Source organism: Pinus tabuliformis, chromosome Q (genome assembly GCF_031772625.1).
Source record: "Pinus tabuliformis cultivar Carrire ecotype Pingquan chromosome Q, CPIR1, whole genome shotgun sequence".
NCBI lineage: Eukaryota > Viridiplantae > Streptophyta > Pinopsida > Pinales > Pinaceae > Pinus > Pinus tabuliformis.
This window is the reverse complement of record NC_142296.1, coordinates 394,012,719-394,030,480: the sequence shown is the minus strand read 5'-3', so window position 1 is coordinate 394,030,480 and position 17,762 is coordinate 394,012,719. Positions and strand designations below refer to the sequence as shown.

Genomic DNA, 17,762 nt, shown 5'->3' with positions numbered 1-17,762 from the left:
TTAGAAAATTTCCTAATGAAAATAGTCATATCGAAAGAAAGACGGAGAACAAATTAGATCCATTTCCTTTATGGTTGACTTTAGCATACATCTCATACTATACTTAAAGGACGGACGAATGACTTGAAAGGACAAAAGATTCAATCTTTCCATGGGATTCCCATATCTTGGCAACATAGCCAAGCGGTAAGGCAGAGGACTGCAAATCCTCCATCCCCAGTTCGAATCCGTGTGTCACCTTGTTGAGGTATGTAAATGGAAGGAAAAGTCTGTATTTCCATTACAGAACCTCTGGAGACATATTGGTACATATTACCAATATAGATAGTGAGTTACGTACATTTGATCCCAATTCCGTCGTGAATGTACGACCCTCGAGTTAGTTATAGTAACTTGTTGGTCAATGAACAAATGGATTTATTGATCTCTCATATCAGCTCGAACGTCAGTAACGTTCAGAATGCAAAGGTGGACCATTCATTTCAACTTCAACTTTGCACTATGGTTAATAGTTCCCTTATCATCTCGATGATGAAATCATTATTTTTTAGAGAACATGATCCGTATGGATATAGTCGGTATAACTTGGGCTACTTTAATGGTAGTTTTTACATTTTCCCTTTCACTCGTAGTATGGGGGAGAAGTGGGCTATAATGGTAATGCTTAAGAATCAATTATTGCGTTCCTTCCATATAATGCATGGTAATATATTCTGTTCCATAAGGATCCAGTAATATTGAATCTTCGTTCCAAATTGAAACACTCTACATGGAATTATTTCCTCTTTATCCCCGTAAGGGATGTACGTAATCCCTTATCATTATCATTTTCCTATGAAAAATCTTATTTTCTTCAACAGGTTTGAATTCATTAGTTCTTTTCTAGAATGAGTCGATAATCTCATTTCTTCCACTGAAGAACGATCTCTCTTCTCTTTCTTAGTAGGAATAGAAAGAGTCCCTGTTTTATCGGATATACCCCTTTCACCATCGACCACTCCAGGGGAGAACTGCTACTTTCTTTTTCTCCTGCTCTCTGATCCGCCTCCTTCTGTCGAGCCAACTCGAGCCTATCTTATTGAAAGCGAGGACCTTGCCCGATGCGGACAAGCGACTACGTTCCTTCTTTCCTACTACTTCGAAAAGGGTCTCCTAATACAGCCAATGACAGGAGCCAGTAACGAAAGCGTCTGATCGACTACTACAAAACTGTCATTTAAGGCACATCAAATAGTTTCAGTATGAATCACCTATCAAAGACCTGAAATGGGCATTCTAACTAGCCTCTCGTGCCGCTAATTCAGCCATTGAACAGGGTCACTGTGGCCCGGACAACTACTACTCTCTTTAGGCAAGTGCACCAAGTTGCTAAAGGCGCCGAGACGATAACTGCTCTAAAGGCGCCGATCACTTCCTAATACGAGACGATAACTGCTTTCCTTAGGCGCAGAGAAAAGCTCTCGAAAGGCATGGAAGACCTTCCTCAAAGGCACCAGGACTAAGCGACCTATAAGGCGTTCAGCACCGAGGGTATCCTATTACGTTGACCACCGTGACCCATAAGGCGTTGACTACCGTGACCTATAGTCCTTGCTATAGTAGATGGAGATAGTTCTAGTACCGGATGGGTCAAAGACAGTTCGAGCAGCAGATTTCAATCTAGAGGTTTGAACCCTGTTGTAGATATTCCAGCAGTAGATCTAGATCCAGGTGGAGATATAAAGCGAATGGTTTACCGAGTCATTGATTGATAACCACCCATCGCATGTGCATTTGATCGAGTGAAAGCATAGGCATAGGTAGAAGCAACAGAAACAAAGGATGCGTAAGCATGACTCAACCAACGGGCCGCCATCATGCACAAGCAGGCTCGACCGTTAGGGAGACGCATTTATTACGAAGAACCATAAGCCCCCCACCCAATAAGCAATCAAGGAAGGCAGGGCTCAAGGAGCTCCCGGCTAGAGAAATAAAACAAAAAAGAGGACGAAGGATTGAACTTATATTACTACTTGATTTAGGCTATACGTATCAGTTGCTCCGCTCATTGGAGGCCTTCGTCTTTCCACCAGAGCATCTTCATCTTAGTCAGAACATGCCCACCTTATAGCACTTTAGGGAGAAAAGTACTGAGAATAGAATCCAACGGGTCTTTCCGGTCATATTAATGAGAATCTTACCCGTTGCTTCCCTCCTCGCCCTTCTTAGGTCGAGTGAGCGCTTTCGCCTCACCGGGGATTGGGGTGGGTGGGTAAATGGTATGGGGGGAGAGTGGCTTATCGCTGATGGTGGCCCTCACCCATATGAATTGGCGAGTCGATGGTGGCCTTGCCTTTATGGTCGATCGCCCAAAATCGATGATGGCGGCCCTCACCATATGAATAGTGAGTCGATGGCGGGCCTCCGGGCCTCACCATATGAATAGTGAGTGACTCCGTCGCTGATAAGGCATCCGTCTGATGCATTCTTTCTGATACAGCAGGCATTGAACCTACTTCACACCACCGATGGCGGCCTGGGTGCGTTAACCAACCCGGCAGCTGCTGCGCCCCTTATGTTTATTATGCGACAGGACCTTTTCTGAAGACACTTCTTATATTCATTCATATTATTACTCCATATATAGATAAATCTAATAAAGATATAACATCATATATAAGGTGAGGTGCTTTAGAAGATAGAACAATGAGGAGCTGGAAAGCACCGATTCTCCTGGTGATAACGAGGTTATGCGCTAACCACCGGAGAACGTCGTATTTTTATATTCCGAGATCATTTCTGGAATAGGGCTTAGGAAAGGCATGTATCCTAACGAAATGAGAAAGTCGGGCCAAAGCACTCCTGGTGTCTTGGTGTTGGGGCTTATTTGCGGGGTATTCCTCGGGCTGACTGGGGCTGAGGGGGTGAAAGAAATGTGGGTTTACTCTAACGAGTAGCTTGAAAGCTAGCTCGAGGCGCACTTTTTGTTGGCTCGCTAAGGCGCGGGCGTGTACCTCTTGTAGGGCGAGGCCCCAAGTTATAACTTGTGGTTCTGCAAGGAGAAAAAGTTCGGCACAAAGCGTGTTAAGGCTTCGTCGTGGTTGCACAAGAATGTTTATAGGAATGGGTATATGATATTGGTCCTCCAGATCTATTATAGTAATGAGGGTACTGATTCTGCCATCGGCCTTGACAGTCGAGTGTGCTTACGCACCCTGCCGGTGATGGCGGCCTTATCAGTCGAGCCTGCTTACGCATCCTCTCCTCTCCCTTTTGGTCGAGCACCTAAAGGTCCTTAACAGTCGAGCCCCTACCGGACCTTATGGTCGAGCGATAAATCGATGGCGGCCTTAACAGTCGAGCCCCTGCTGGTGATGGCAGCCTTAACAGTCAAGCCTGCTGTAGCATCCTTATGGTCGAGCGGCCTAACGGCACCTCTCCCTTATGGTCGAGCCTGCTTGCACATCCTTATGGTCGAGCAACTAAAGTTCCTCTCCTTATCAGTCGAGCCCCATTGCCGGTCCTTAACAGTCGAGCCTGCCTCCGCGTCCTCTCCCTCTCCTCTCCCTTTTGGTCGAGCACCTCTCCTCTCCTTATCAGTCGAGCCCCCTAAAGGGTCCTTATTAGTCGAGCGTGCTTACGTACCTTAAAGGTCCTTAATAGTCGAGTGATGGCGGCCTTAACAGTCGAGCGTTCGTACCTCACCCTGCTGGGGACATCCTTATGGTCGAGCCCCTCACCCATCGGAATGAGTGAGTGACTCCGTCGATGGCGGCCTTGACAGTCGAGTGTGCTTACGCACCCTCACCATTGGAATAGTGAGTGACTCCGTCCCTCCGGTCCTCTCCCTTATGGTCGAGCAACTAAAGTTTCAATTTACTTATTGGGTGGGGGGGCTTATGGTCGAGCCCCTCCGGTCCTCTCCCGGGGGTCGAGCAACTAAAGTTCCTCAAATTAGATTGCGTAATGATGTATATAATGACTGGAATCACGGAAAAGTTTCAGTGATGGCGGCCACTCGAGCCTGCTTACGCATCCTCCCCAGGTTGGATCAGTCCAAGAGCTGGCTGGTTCCGCTGGGATTAGGGAGTATGGAGTTCAGTTTACATAATAAGGCTAGGGAAGTAAGATAAGGCTACTCCTAATTAAGGAAGGCGGTAAGGAAGATGATTAAAGCACTCCTCACTCATTCAGCTCCTACTCCATTCAGCTTCTAAGATAAGGGTAGATAAGTAAGGATAAGCTGGACCCGTCCTCATTAAGCTAGGTAAGATAGGGAAGCAACAAGGGTGGGCCAAACCAAAGTAGCTAAAGGTCAGGCCCGGAAGACTGTACTATACCGGAAACAAATAGAAAGTTGAACGGTTTCACTTCAACCGGCCAATCAAAATATCGCCTTATTCCCATAGGGCAGGTACCATCGATTATATAACCAGGGGGGTTTGGGGGGCACTTTCGCCCATGCACTATTATCCTTAATAGTTTTTGAATAGAGGGACGGAGTCACTCGACCATCGGGAGAGGGACTGTACTACTGAGTTGGGTATAATTCTATTATTGTTCTACTAGTGTGGGGAAGGTTTTCCTAATCTCCCCGTCCTAAGTATTTGGAGCACTACCAGATGATGAAGTAAAGCTCATTATAACACTCGCTTATGCCTCCACAGCATGAATTCTAGGTTCATCAGAAAATGTAGGAACATAAGGTCCCGGAGGGGCTTGCGCTTCCTAGTGCAAGGAGGGCGAGTCACTTAACGTACCTCGCCCCTTATTTGTAGGGATCTTAGGCATATTGATCCATCGGGGTAAAGAAGTAGCGGTGTTATTAGGCCAAATTGATGAATTATGGCATGAAAGGTGATTCCATCCTTCCATCCTTTCATTAATCCATCCAATCAGGCAGGTGGCAGCATAACGGGGTTTAGGCAGGTGGTAGCATAACGAGGTTTAGGCAGGTTTCGGTCTCACCCGATTTGTTCTTACCTTGAAGGAATAAAGGTTCTTGGCCTAATAAGAAAATGTGTATATTGCTCCGATCCCCACCTCCTGATGAAGCTTGTTGCGAGGCATTAGAAAACCAGCTGCTTAGGGGGCACTACTATAATAAAGAAAGAGACTCACTTGAAAGGATGGAGGATGTACGTATACGTGAAGGGTTACGATTATATGTCTTCAAGACTTAATGTTATTCTAGCTTGAAATGCAAAGGAACTGAAATGAAAGCAAATCTCAATCAAAGGAAGCTTACATAGAAGCTACCAACCTAAGTGAATGAGGGAGGAATGGCTCTTTGTAACCTGCGACTCTCAAGAAAAAAGCAGAATCTGAAAACAGGACCCTTCCTTGCACTAGGAAGCGCAAGCCCCTCCGGGACCTTGGTCCTCTCCACATTCTTTTTGGGCAATGCATGCCATAGCTAACTCTCTCTCTTCTGATGGATGATGGCATCTTTCGACTCAGAAGATGAATAATAGGGAAATGAAGTACATACAATATGCTTACTACCCGAAGCATTCCAACTTCAACTCAAAATACCGAAATACGGAAAACCTAACGGGATACTCTAATGAAACAGACTCCACGAGCGATGCTTAGCCTTTTTCGATACGGCCCCTTTGAACGAGGATGAACAGACTCCGTACCTGAATAACCGGATTCCACAGCGGCCAACACCTAGACAATGAAACAGGACCAAATAGACCACTCGGACAGAAAGAAAGAGATAGTTGGAAACAGAACAGCAGTAGACTCAATAAAGCAAGTTGACTTAGCAGTTGGAACACGTCAATACTGGGTGGGAAAGAAATAGGGAAAGGATCAAGCATGCATGAAATCGAGAATGAATACATAAGATAAGGTTGGGAACTTAATAGTGGGTTGTTAATCTCTGGTGTTGGGTTTGTATTTTCAGGCAGGCAGGGGAGAGAACAGATTCAGGCTTAAAGGGGGGAGGGTGTTGTGCACTCGGTCAGCCAGTCTGTTCTTACCACCGATGGGGATCACTTTGTTTGTTTGGCAAAAGCCGCCCATCGAATCTTGTAGGTACAGGCTCCCAGCCATCGAGGGGCGAGTTGTAGAGCCGCTCTATTGACTAGCCAGCCACAATTAGGTGAGCGAGGTAGCTGCGCTTTGAAATAGGCGGTGCAAGACCAGACAGATATCGCACTTATAAGATTTCCTAGGCAGTACTTATCGAATGCATCAGCCCTTCCAGCCTTAAGAGAGGGCTCGGAACTAGGCACTTCAATTTTCCCGAAGATGATGTAACCACCCTCGAATCGTGGCTATACTTATCGTGGCCATACTTATATCTAATCTTATATCTAATCCGTTCTAATCCGTATTGTAATGTGTTTCCGGAACTCATATTTCCTTATTCCTTCCTGCCTGCGGCTGATAAGGTAGCGAGGAGGAACCCGTCATTGTCGAGATTATTCCTGCGATATGAACTAGCCAGCCTAGCCAGTGATTGGTCTAGCCAGCCACATCCTAGCCAGTGACTGAAGGCGAGTGACTGATCTCCTAGCCAGCGAAATATCTGACCCTGATGGCTGTAAGTAGGTGAGTAGCAATAGTAGGCGGGGTATGGAGAGAATAGGGAAGTAGGTGGCTCCTCCTAACGAGTCAAAAGAATCTAGTCTGAAAGGGATTGATGTAATTAGGTGTACTGCGGCTGCTGCTTGTTCTCTTCCTCGATCTAGGAACCCGCCCCCCCCCCCCCCCCCCTTAACTAAATAAGTAGAGGTAGCTGGGCGTATGGATGTGCTAGTTTCGATCACAATTTGGCTTTTCGCCTTATCTTGATGAATTCGACCTTGCTTGACCTTTCTCTTCTTGATATCTGGGTGACCCAATGAGATCCGATGGGCATAGGCGTGCGTTTTCTACCGGTGCTGGGAGTTCTGGTTCTGATGTGGGTGTTTCCCTTATTCGTGATTGGTGTTGAACTTAGTGGGAGTGCTGCTCGCGCTGTGAGCCCATACGGGGTTGAAGCAAATATCACAGATTTGACCCGCCCCATAGAAGGGAAAATGGAAAGCTGTGAGCCCATACGGGGTTGAAGCGGACCTCATCGACCTTTCCTTAATAATGACCATGCTTCACTTTATCGCTAATTGACCTGGAATTTCTTGCTTGCTTGACCTTTATATTAGTAGAGCAAGCTTCCAATTCCTCTCCCCTCGGGGATTGGGGTGGGTGGGTAAATAGTAGTCGAGCCTGCTTGCGCATCGTTGGTCGAGCGATTTTCATTCCTCAATTTGAGTGAGTAAGAATAATAGGTAGAAGTAAATGGAGAACTTAATCAATTTATGATGAGATTTAAACACGACGTTTCCTGGGGAGTCGGCATCCGTTATGTGAAAGTTGGGTTACATCGTGGATGTACATAATGAGAGATTTTCTCCCTACTCCTTTTCGAGAGCTCGGGATCACTGCTTTCTTTTTCCCGAGATAGGTAGATCCTTTCACTCTCACTACAACTGGCTTCCCTCTCTTTTTTGCGGATCGCCCGACATGTTCTGCAGTTGCTTCAGCAGCATACTTGGTCGAGCGACGAGACCCCCCTTTCATTTCCTCCAAGCAACCCGCGGAGGCCCCAGTTTTTTTATTCCCCTTATCATCCGTCGCGGTTACAAAGGTATTATTGTGGATTGGTGGGGAATGGACGAAATCTTTGTTCTTCTCCCTATTTCTTTTCCGCTCCGATTGCTCATATTCCTCCGGGATGCTTTGTACAAAGTTCATGGATCTGAAACTCCTGTCCGCAATAACTTGTTGCTCTACGTGATCCTGCTCCGTCGTTTTTCCCAAGTGCTTGGGTTTTCTCATCATATTAGAGGTGTTTATTCAAAACTATAGCTCTATGCTCTTCGTAGCGCTCCCACTCACTCATCAGTCGCTTCTTCTTTCCTCGTTCCTTCTCTTTTCATTCCTAATAACTCTTCTTACTTATATTTCTTCCCTTCAAATTGCTAGAAGGTCCCCTAATTATTTGGTGGGGGGCCGGTCGAGAGTTCGTAGTCATTATGCTTTTCTGCCCTTTTCGACCGAGCCAGTAAGAGAAGTGGCTGCTGGATCGAATCAATCTGCATGGCAGTACCTTTTCACCCCCCAAGTCCAATGCTTTAATACGAGGTCTCGGTGAACACTTTGAAAGAAAGGTATTAGAATAGTTCAATATGAATTGGATTGGTTGATTCGCGCCCTACTATCTATAGGGGCAGCTACCCACCATGCTCGTGAACCAGTAGAGTTTTGTTGACCCAGTATCTTATATGTTAAGACAAGCTCTCGCAGAACCTGAAACATATTCTCTCTCCTAGACCCATGCACTACAGCCTATTAGAGAACTTACTACAGCCAATCATAAGGAGCACGCCCACTATTCGTTCCAATCCTGAAACCACTTCGAGCTCTTACTATGCCTGATGGCCCACTCAAACCTGCTCTTACCGAATCGAACATGTACTTTGCTCAGTGTGAAGCGAAGCCCTACTATAGAGAGGTAGGGCATCTTCAGAAGTGTTGTTACAGGGTATAGTTTCATGTTTCCGAGTGCTTCTTCAACAAGATGGATGGAGATTCGGTTTAGTTACGACCACGCTTCATATCTAATAGGGTTGCGGAGCCCTACTCTACAATGAAGCCCCTACTCTCTATAGGGCCTGCTCTATAAGAGGTGAAGCAAAACCTTGGAAGGAATGCCCGAACCACCAGACTGGCAAGATAGGATAGTCCCTTTCCTACCCGGACGCTTAGTAGAAAGATCTGATTGAACGGTGCCAATAGATCGATCTGCCCCCTCCCCTCCCCCTCTCTACTATGGGTGGAAGACAAAAATAACAAAACCTATAGACGCTGGGCGGGCCACGCACAATTCCAAATAGGAGACATGCCCCTACTCTCTATAGGCCCCACCTCTATTCCGACGGGATGCGGATATGATGACTGGTACCAAAAGCATTTCGGGGATGTAAACTCCGTGGTATATAAGACTGACATCGTATTCTCTATTTAAGGCAGCTGTTATGGCTGGATCGAGTGGGCCATCATCAAGTCTTGTTCCAATTTCGATAGGTTATTCAGTGAAGGTGGAGCGACCCATTCTTATTAGTAGGGGGTCAGCTACAATAAGACCGGTGTTCCAGTGGATCAAAACATGTATTCAGAAGAGGTATAGATAAGATAGATAGGCCCAGTGAGTAGGGTTGACTGCCCAAGTGAGAAGGATAAGACTGATGGTATCACCCACGCACAAGATAACGAGATGCTTTTCGATCGGCACTTGGCTTCTTTAGTTACACATTTCTGGGTATTCTCCTACTATGTTACCAACCCTTCTATACTTTCTTTATTCTTCTTAACCTGCCTAAAGCTTTGTTCCAGAGATTCCAGTTTCAGTCTATAGATTCAATTACCCAGCTTAGCCATCCTATTATTCCTAAATTGCTGGTTCAAATCCTAATTTTGTTTATGCCGGGGATCCAATTACTCTTATTCTCATAGTGGTGGGTGAAAAGTGGTAGGAATAAGGGGCTAGTGATGGGAAGGAAAAGACTAGGAATGATAGGGATGATAAAGCTTTATCTAAGGCTCAAGGGCAAGAAATGGCTCTACCTACTACACTAACGGAGCCAAGCCCTTTCCATACGCTATCGATTAGTATGGTTTAGAATGGTTATAGATTGATTCCACCGGAACTTTGAAACGATTACTGGCCATCGGATGGTGGGAAATGAGAGTATGGTGGGTGTACGAGTATAGCATTAGAGGGAGTTCCGTCCGTACCAATGATGGAGTCAAAAGCGGATACTCATGATTGATCTCCACTTGCCAACTATGGGAACTTATCAATCTAACCTTTTGAAACCGTCAACCGATAAAGCTCCTGGGAATGATACTGGCAAAGAAAGGTAAGCTCCTCCATAGTGATTATGCCCTCATACTCGAGTACTAGTTCTTTTCTTATCCCCCCTAGCTCACATGGAGTATGTTATGCTTGCCAATAGAGATTAGTTAGTGCCCACGGAGATATATGTTTTCCCAATGATTGATAGAGATACTGAGTAGAAGGTTTGGCAAGATCTCCCACTGGCAATAGAGCTTTCTTATCCGGGAGTAATGGCTGATGTATAACATATATAAACAAATGGATGACTATTATTCCTATTTCCATTCCTGATTAGAAATCACTTATAGAGCTGAGTGTAAGTGAAGCTAGTCCGGTCCCTGAGCTTTAGCGAAGAAGCAAGAGGAAACGTTAAGTTGGCTCGACCACCGCCCCCCACCCAATAAGCATCAAGGTCATTCTTTGAAAGAGCTTACTTAGCAGAGCGTCAGCGATCCCCTGAGCGTAAGCGAAGAAGCTAGAGGTAAGTCTCTATCCATTCGTTGAAAAAGAAATAGAAAAAGAAACATGACTTAACTGAGCTACAACGAAGAAGGCCAGGTAAGGTTATTTGTGTCCCCCCTTCTAGGTCCTCCCAGTCCCGTTCCAATTAGCGGAACTTTTCGGGATAGGGTAATAAATGAGATTTATCACTTAACAATGTCTCGCCTAGTTCTTTTCCACGGCCTCATGTTCCACGGCATCCTGCTCGACGTCATCATGTTCGACTGACAGAACATACTGCTCCTGCCTTATCACTTGGGTCAGTATCGAAAAATCCGTCCGTAGTCCCGCCCCTCTCCTCTCTGCCGAGGTGGGAGTGCAAATAGGCGAAGCCATAAAATCTAGGTTGGGTATACATGCTTTTAGTCAATTCCCCTTTTCGATCCAGATGTGTTCCATGCATTCTCGGTACTCAATGCTGATAATACATACTGCCAATCGATTAGAGGTGGTGATCCACTCAATGCTGCTTCTATTCGATGTTGGCACTCTATACGCTGTTGATGCAGGCGATCCCAAAGGGTGATGATCCCAGGCAGGTGTTGATGCCGGTCATAGCTTGGTGGGATGGGGATACTGGGCTGGGCTGGATACTCATTGACCCTAGAAGCTCTAGTCAGGGAAGCTCTAGTTGGTTCATTTATGATGCTCTGGTCAAGGAAGAGTCAGTTCATGAAGCTATAGTCTGTGACAATTAGTACGTGCCCTTTAGCCAGCCAGGAAGGAAGGAGGCGATGCACTCTATGCTGGTAGTTGAGCCACTCGATGAATAGTTTTGATTCACTTGATGCCACTAGCTGAGCCAAGAGTTGATCCCCAGCATGGAGGTTGGTCCAAGTACCACTAGCCAATACCGGGGGAAAAAGATGATAGATATTACATGGGAACACATCATCGACGTAGACGCCGAGAGCCCATAGTTGATGCTGTCGATTCTAGAGTTGATGCATTCGACGGCTTCTGGTCAGTTTGTGAACCGATCGGTGATGCTTACCTTACAATGCCACCTGTTTTGGAAAAGTCGATGAGCCAATTGGTGTATAATAACGTATATAATGCAAAATGAAAAAAGAAACCATCTGCCAGCCAATAGTGCAGACCCTTCATTCACAGCTCACATATCGATCAACTCTCAATCTAAAGGTCGGATCATACCCTACAGGCCCCCGCCATTCAGTTCATCTTAGTCGCCCAGTACACCTCACCCAGGAAGAAAGAAAAAGGGTAGGTACCGGAGGGACAGGTATAAGAGATGCCCACTGGACAGATTGATTGATGGATCAATACTGTTGGGGAGTCTGGAACATAGTGGGTGGATGCCGTTACACTAGCGGCCACAGGATGCGTATGAAGAGATGGCCTTTCACTGGACAGATTGATTTGATTTGATCCATGCACAGTTGGAGGAGTCCCCGGTAGTTGGTGGGTGCGGTTACAGGACAGGTATGAAGAGACGCGCTTGACTTATGAGCCAACTTATTTTCTTTTCCAAACTGATTAGTCTTCTTAGATAGGAAAGGAATGAAGAATGATGAGGAATAGTAAGGAAACCTCACCAGGAGAACTAGACCAGAAGACCTAGAACAACACGCCTAGAACAAAGCACCCATACCTCCAACCTAAAACCCCACAAGAAAAGCTATTAATCCAGGCTATTAATCAAACTATACCTCGAACCTCGATATCACTTAACGGAACTCCCAGTTACTCAATTTGATTGATAATGCGTTACTTACGATGCACCTGTCAGGGAGGATCACGCGACTGACACAGAGTTCTAGTCTCTGGTACTGACAATATGCGAGGTGAGCTTGGTGATGTTTCGGAATGTTCTTGATTGATAGCCCACATCCTTCGAGAGAGGGCCCCCTTCACTCATACCCGACAGATAATATATGGCCTTGGAGATTCTCATATATAATGCCAGTTACCCCACCTATGCCTTACGGGGCGGCTTCCAGTGCATACGCTTATGGCTACTTCAGCAACATCGTCGGGGGCAGGCAAGAAGTTCGGGTAGACCAGATATTCGAAAAGCTTCTTATTCGCCATTTTCATTTAGAATATTGTTTTGATTCGGTCGGACCAATGGTAACTCATCGCGAGTACTCAAAATGATTTCTTATTACGGAATATTGGTACGAAGTCGCTTGTCCGCATCGGGCAAGGCATTTCATGATGTTTCTCTATAATGAATTGGTAGGATGGATTCATTGGCTGGGCGGGGCTACTCAGTTTGGCTGGTGGGCGGGGCTGGACTGCTTGGTTTGGCTTATAGGCTTGGATACTTGGATCGACTCCCGGGATCAGATGGTAGCCTACTTGGCTCAATGGTTCGGAACACAAATATGCGTTACTTACAATGCACCCGTTTAGCATCATCGACAGGCAAGACACATGGTTTCATTCACGCTAGGATGGAAGTGCCAGTAAGGGAGGTGGCTTGGGCTTTGATAGTAATTGATCGATTGATTGATACTTAATGTCTTATGAGAGGGGTGCACAACAGGACAGTCTTCTTAGATAGGGTCCCACAGACTAACCTTCTTCAAGAGGGGTGGGCCAAATGAATTGGTCGTCTTTCCAGACTAACTATGCGATGTTGGCCACAGCGGGTATGACGGATTTAGGTTCAAAGCGGGCTGTCATTTGCCTGACTAAAAATACGTATATCATTAGGCTGGCTTATGAGCTTGCTATCGAGTCTTGTAAGCCCGAAGCAAGGATGCATAAGCAGGCTCGACTGTTAAGGAGAGGACCGGTAGGGGCTCAACTGATAAGGATGCGCAAGCAGGCTCGACTGTTAAGGACCTTTAGGTGCTCGACCAAAAGGGAGAGGAGAGGGACGGAGTTGCTCACTCATTCCAATGGGTGAGGACCTTTAGGGTGCGTAAGCATGCTCGACTAATAAGGACCCTTTAGGGGGCTCGACTAATAAGGAGAGGAGAGGTGCTCGACCAAAAGGGAGAGGAGAGGGCATTTGCGTGCGCTTTACGGCTACTTGACACGCCCAACCCTTTACCCCTGCTATGACTAAATATAACCCTAAGAATTTGGCCATTTGGGGATGCGAAAAATGACATATCTCGAATGACGTAATTATGTATATAATGAATGAATGCATCGATATGTGTCATTACGCTCCTACCTACAAGCCCTCTCACCTGCCAAGCAATCTCACCTGCCAAGTTGAGCCATGCCTTCCTTTCCCGTTGGTCATTCTTTATATATGTCATTATGCCATCCCACTCTAATGAATGAGGGAGATGAAAAGCATATATGGGCATGCCCCCCTTAAGTTGAAGGGGGCTAATAGTTGATTTGAAGGGGGCCTTTAGTTGAAGGGAGAGCAAGCTTGACACCAACCTGGATAGATTGAAAGGGGAGCTGCTCGACCATAAGGGAGAGGAAGAATGGATCCTTTGCTCTGTCTCTTCGAGCCAGAGAAGAAAAAGGAGGGGCCCCAAAAGCCGCCATCAACTTGAAGAACTATAAGGCTGCCATCGACTCGGCCGAGGTTACGAGGTCGAGGGACTCGACTGAGTTTACGAAGGAGAGGAGGTCGAGGCCTGGTAGGGACTCACTATTCATATGGTGAGGCCCTGAGGGACTCGACTGAGGTTACGAGGTCGAGGAATTTCTTGCTTTCTCGAAAAAAGGAGAGCAAGGGTTGATGAACGTATTCCCATTCCCCTCTGCAAGATCAAATCGTATCGGGCACTAACAGCTAGCTCCTGGTCTGGCAGATTCCCATTCCACAGATGGTCTAGGGCAGCTCCCTAAAGAGAAAGTATGTAAGGTGTATTCCCAAGGTAAGGTTTAATGAACTGATTCCCAGTTGCGTAATCGCATGGCATCTAATCCGGATACAGGTGTTGTAGCATTTCCTCAAGCTTGGAAGACCATCCATAATAAATAGGATAAGGATGCGGGGTTATAATACGGGGTCACGAGGTCGGAAATAGAAGATAAGGAGGATTTCCCTTCGGTCAGCACCTAGTTCAGCTAGTTCAGGTAGATAGTTCAGCAAGAAATCCGATAATCATAACTAACCAAGATCCTCACTAACCAACTCATTCCGATAACTTGTAAGAGAGTGTCTCTGGTAGGATAGACAGGAGAAACACATCGCTTCCAACTTGGGGTCTGCATGTTTAATCGCTTCAAGTAAAATGACTAGTCCAACCCGGTTCCACTACTAATGTTCAAGCTTATTCTGATTGTTCTGTCCGTTCCATAGCAATTCCCCTTTTACTGTCCCAGGTTTACTTCGCCCAGATCTTTAGCCAACAGCAGTAGTATCGATTTTACTATAATAAGTTGACTCAGTAGCTAAGGTAGCAACATCCATAGGGAAATATGATAGAAACAGCTAAAATCACACAATCACAAAAACTCAATCATATATTATGCACAAATGGTGTATGTGCAAAGACACTCACACACACATTTACATTCAGATTACTCTATTAAATAGAGTTTCTGAGATCTAACTTATTCCCAAATTAGATAGAGAGGTTGAGAGAATTTCTCAACCATCACAAACCAACTTCTTAAATATGGAATGTAAGCATTAACTCCAACATCCCCCCTTAATGATTACATTACATGAAAATAACAAAATAATCAAGTTTATCAGTAGATGCTCCATCAAGTTGCCTCATAACCCTCGGAAAGGTGTAGTTGGCAAGTTGGATTCCCGAGTTCCCTTCCTCAACTCCCGAATCAAGGACCTCCCGAAGTCAATTACTGGACAGCATCCCAATCTGTCGCATAACCTCATTAGGAAACCACTTCCACGTCTACCACTAATGAGGGATCCTTCCCTAGATCCGCAACTGCCATACTATCTGGACAACCATCCATATTGAGCCTTACTGCACTACTTGATCCATGCAAATACTCATCCAAGCATACTACTGCAGGTTGATTCTAAAAAAAAAGATAATTGCATCCCAACAAAATGTTTCTGAAGATATCAATGTAGGCCCTACTGCCTTTGATATGCAGGCCATCGCCACAGACTCAAGATGCCACCGCCAAGTGCAAAACCTTCAATTGCCGCAACAACACGGTTTGAACCTCCTTCAATCACATCGTTCATAAGGGTAAATCCAGATACAACTAATTCTTCACCATCAGACCCTTTTTCTTGAATATTTTGAAATCCCATAATGTCTCCTCCACCACAGAATTTTCCATTTGCTCCTTTCAACATGATAGCTTTAACGCCCTGATCTGAATGCAGCTGAAAGTTCTAAACAAAGCATTTTGAACTTCAGTGCTTATCGCATTCACAGGTGGGAATTGTCCCTTCTCTAACGGATTAAAGCCCCCTTCCCTGGTCGCACTTTTAATTCAATATCCAAATTGCTCCTCGCTCTGAATGACAGTTTCATTGATTCCACGGCAGAGTCGTGGCAGCTTTTGCATCCCCAATCCTGGATTCAACACTCGACAGCAGAAAATGTCAGCCTTCAAGCAAGAGATCTCGGCTTCCTCCTCAACAGTCCGGGTGCCCTCCAGATCTAAAAGCAGAACACGGTTTGGATCCTCTAAAGCATGCAGAAAATAGCATGCCGCTAGCCACGGTGGCCACTCCACCACCGTGCGCAGATGGATCTCCAAGACGCGGACCACTGTGCCGCAATCTTCTCTGCCTCTTCCCGTGGTTATTGCAGCCGAATAAACCAATTTCTCCACGACTAAACATACAACAACTTAGATCTTTAAGCCTTTACACAAATTTTCACCGTTACGCCAAACAAATCCCTGATCTTTAACAGTTGCATATGCTTAACTAAAGAATCGTTCTTCGTAAAGAGTTGAAGCCAAACAATAATTCTTCAATAAAATAAAAATTCAAAGAATTGTTTCAGATTTAAGTCGTTAAGCTGTTCAATTCTTTAAATCTTAAGCAGCTTTGGATCTTGACATCCCCTGCAGGGATTAGAGAGCGATAGTAAGCAACAAAGATCGACTTTTACAAGTGGACTTCTCCTAAAAGAACGACAACAATAATGCTCGGCTCCAGCAAAGGTATGTACGCGCATTCACCATGACTCGGCTCATTCACCTGGTCCAAATCTCCAACAGGCGTTGGCTCTTCCACAACGCCAACAGATCTCAAACAGATCTCCACATTGGCTAACCAAAGGTTGAATACAGGAAACAGTGAGGCAACGCTCAAACAGAGACGCTGCCCATACAGAGTCTGCTCCACGGACAGGTCGGCTCACCAATTGGCAACCACACAACACACAGGCCTCTGACCTACAGCTCCGATACCATGATAGAAACAGCTAAAATCACACAATCACAAAAACTCAATCATATATTGTGCACAAATGGTGTATGTGCAAAGACACTCACACACACATTTACATTCAGATTACTCTATTAAATAGAGTTTCTGAGATCTAACTTATTCCCAAATTAGATAGAGAGGTTGAGAGAATTTCTCAACCATCACAAACCAACTTCTTAAATATGGAATGTAAGCATTAACTCCAACAAAATAGGCGAACAACTTCTTTGCTCAGTCCAATTGCTCTATATTTGTATCACCCATTATGCATTACCAGCTGACCAAGTCCGACCTCCAATTGTCCCTCTAGAAATCACCCATCCAGAAGCCATCCAACCAATGATCTAACCGTATGCATGACCTAATGTGTAGTGCGCTCTTTACGCATGCATGATCCAATTACTACGTGTCATACAAAAGTGATTGATCAACCTGCCGAACGCTTTCTCTTCGCTCGTTATAAGCAACCTAGCTCAGCCGAATGCTCTCTATGTATGCACTCGTCCGATGCCATCATCAAGTCACTGATAAATAGCTTAGTCATGTTGTTATATACATAATTATGCCCTATCTCTGTTACGTTAAGATCCCATACCAACTAAGCTTTCCGAACGCTGTCTATTCACCGTAGCAATTCAGTCGAACTATCCCTATAAATGATTATCCAAATGTGATTTCTACTTGTCTCTGTATGCGTGCATTACTATGGATCCGCGCCTGATACTTTGCCTGGGACAGGTGCTCCTTAAATCGGCTTTGCTACTGGTGAGTCTGCATATAAATCTGGTCCTGCTCCTACTACCCTTGCTTACTTTCTTGCCTCTCTAGCAACCTTTATATTTGTCTTTGCCTTTATCTACGCTGCTAGGTTCCAATCTCGATCTGCCTTTCTTTTTGCTGGTTGTTCCTTTGCTCTTGGTTCCGCTGGTGCCTCTGCCCATGCTGGTGGATCTACTGGATCAACAGAAAGAACTACACCATTTGCAAGATCTACTGGGTCAACGAACACGACTGGTGTTGCTCTAGCTACCTATGCCTACGTTCCTGGTATTGCTTCTCTACTTGACTGGTTCACTCAATTAA

General features: G+C 45.4%; 1 protein-coding gene across 1 annotated transcript; it reads right to left on the bottom strand.

The window, feature by feature from the left end:
* Positions 1-7,211: 7,211 nt before the first annotated feature.
* On the bottom strand, positions 7,212-7,986 carry LOC149219840 (small ribosomal subunit protein uS11m-like). The gene has a single exon (XM_089382686.1). It carries the CDS (start codon positions 7,810-7,812, stop codon positions 7,300-7,302), a length of 513 nt encoding a protein of 170 aa, XP_089238812.1. The 5' UTR covers positions 7,813-7,986; the 3' UTR covers positions 7,212-7,299.
* Positions 7,987-17,762: the final 9,776 nt, after the last annotated feature.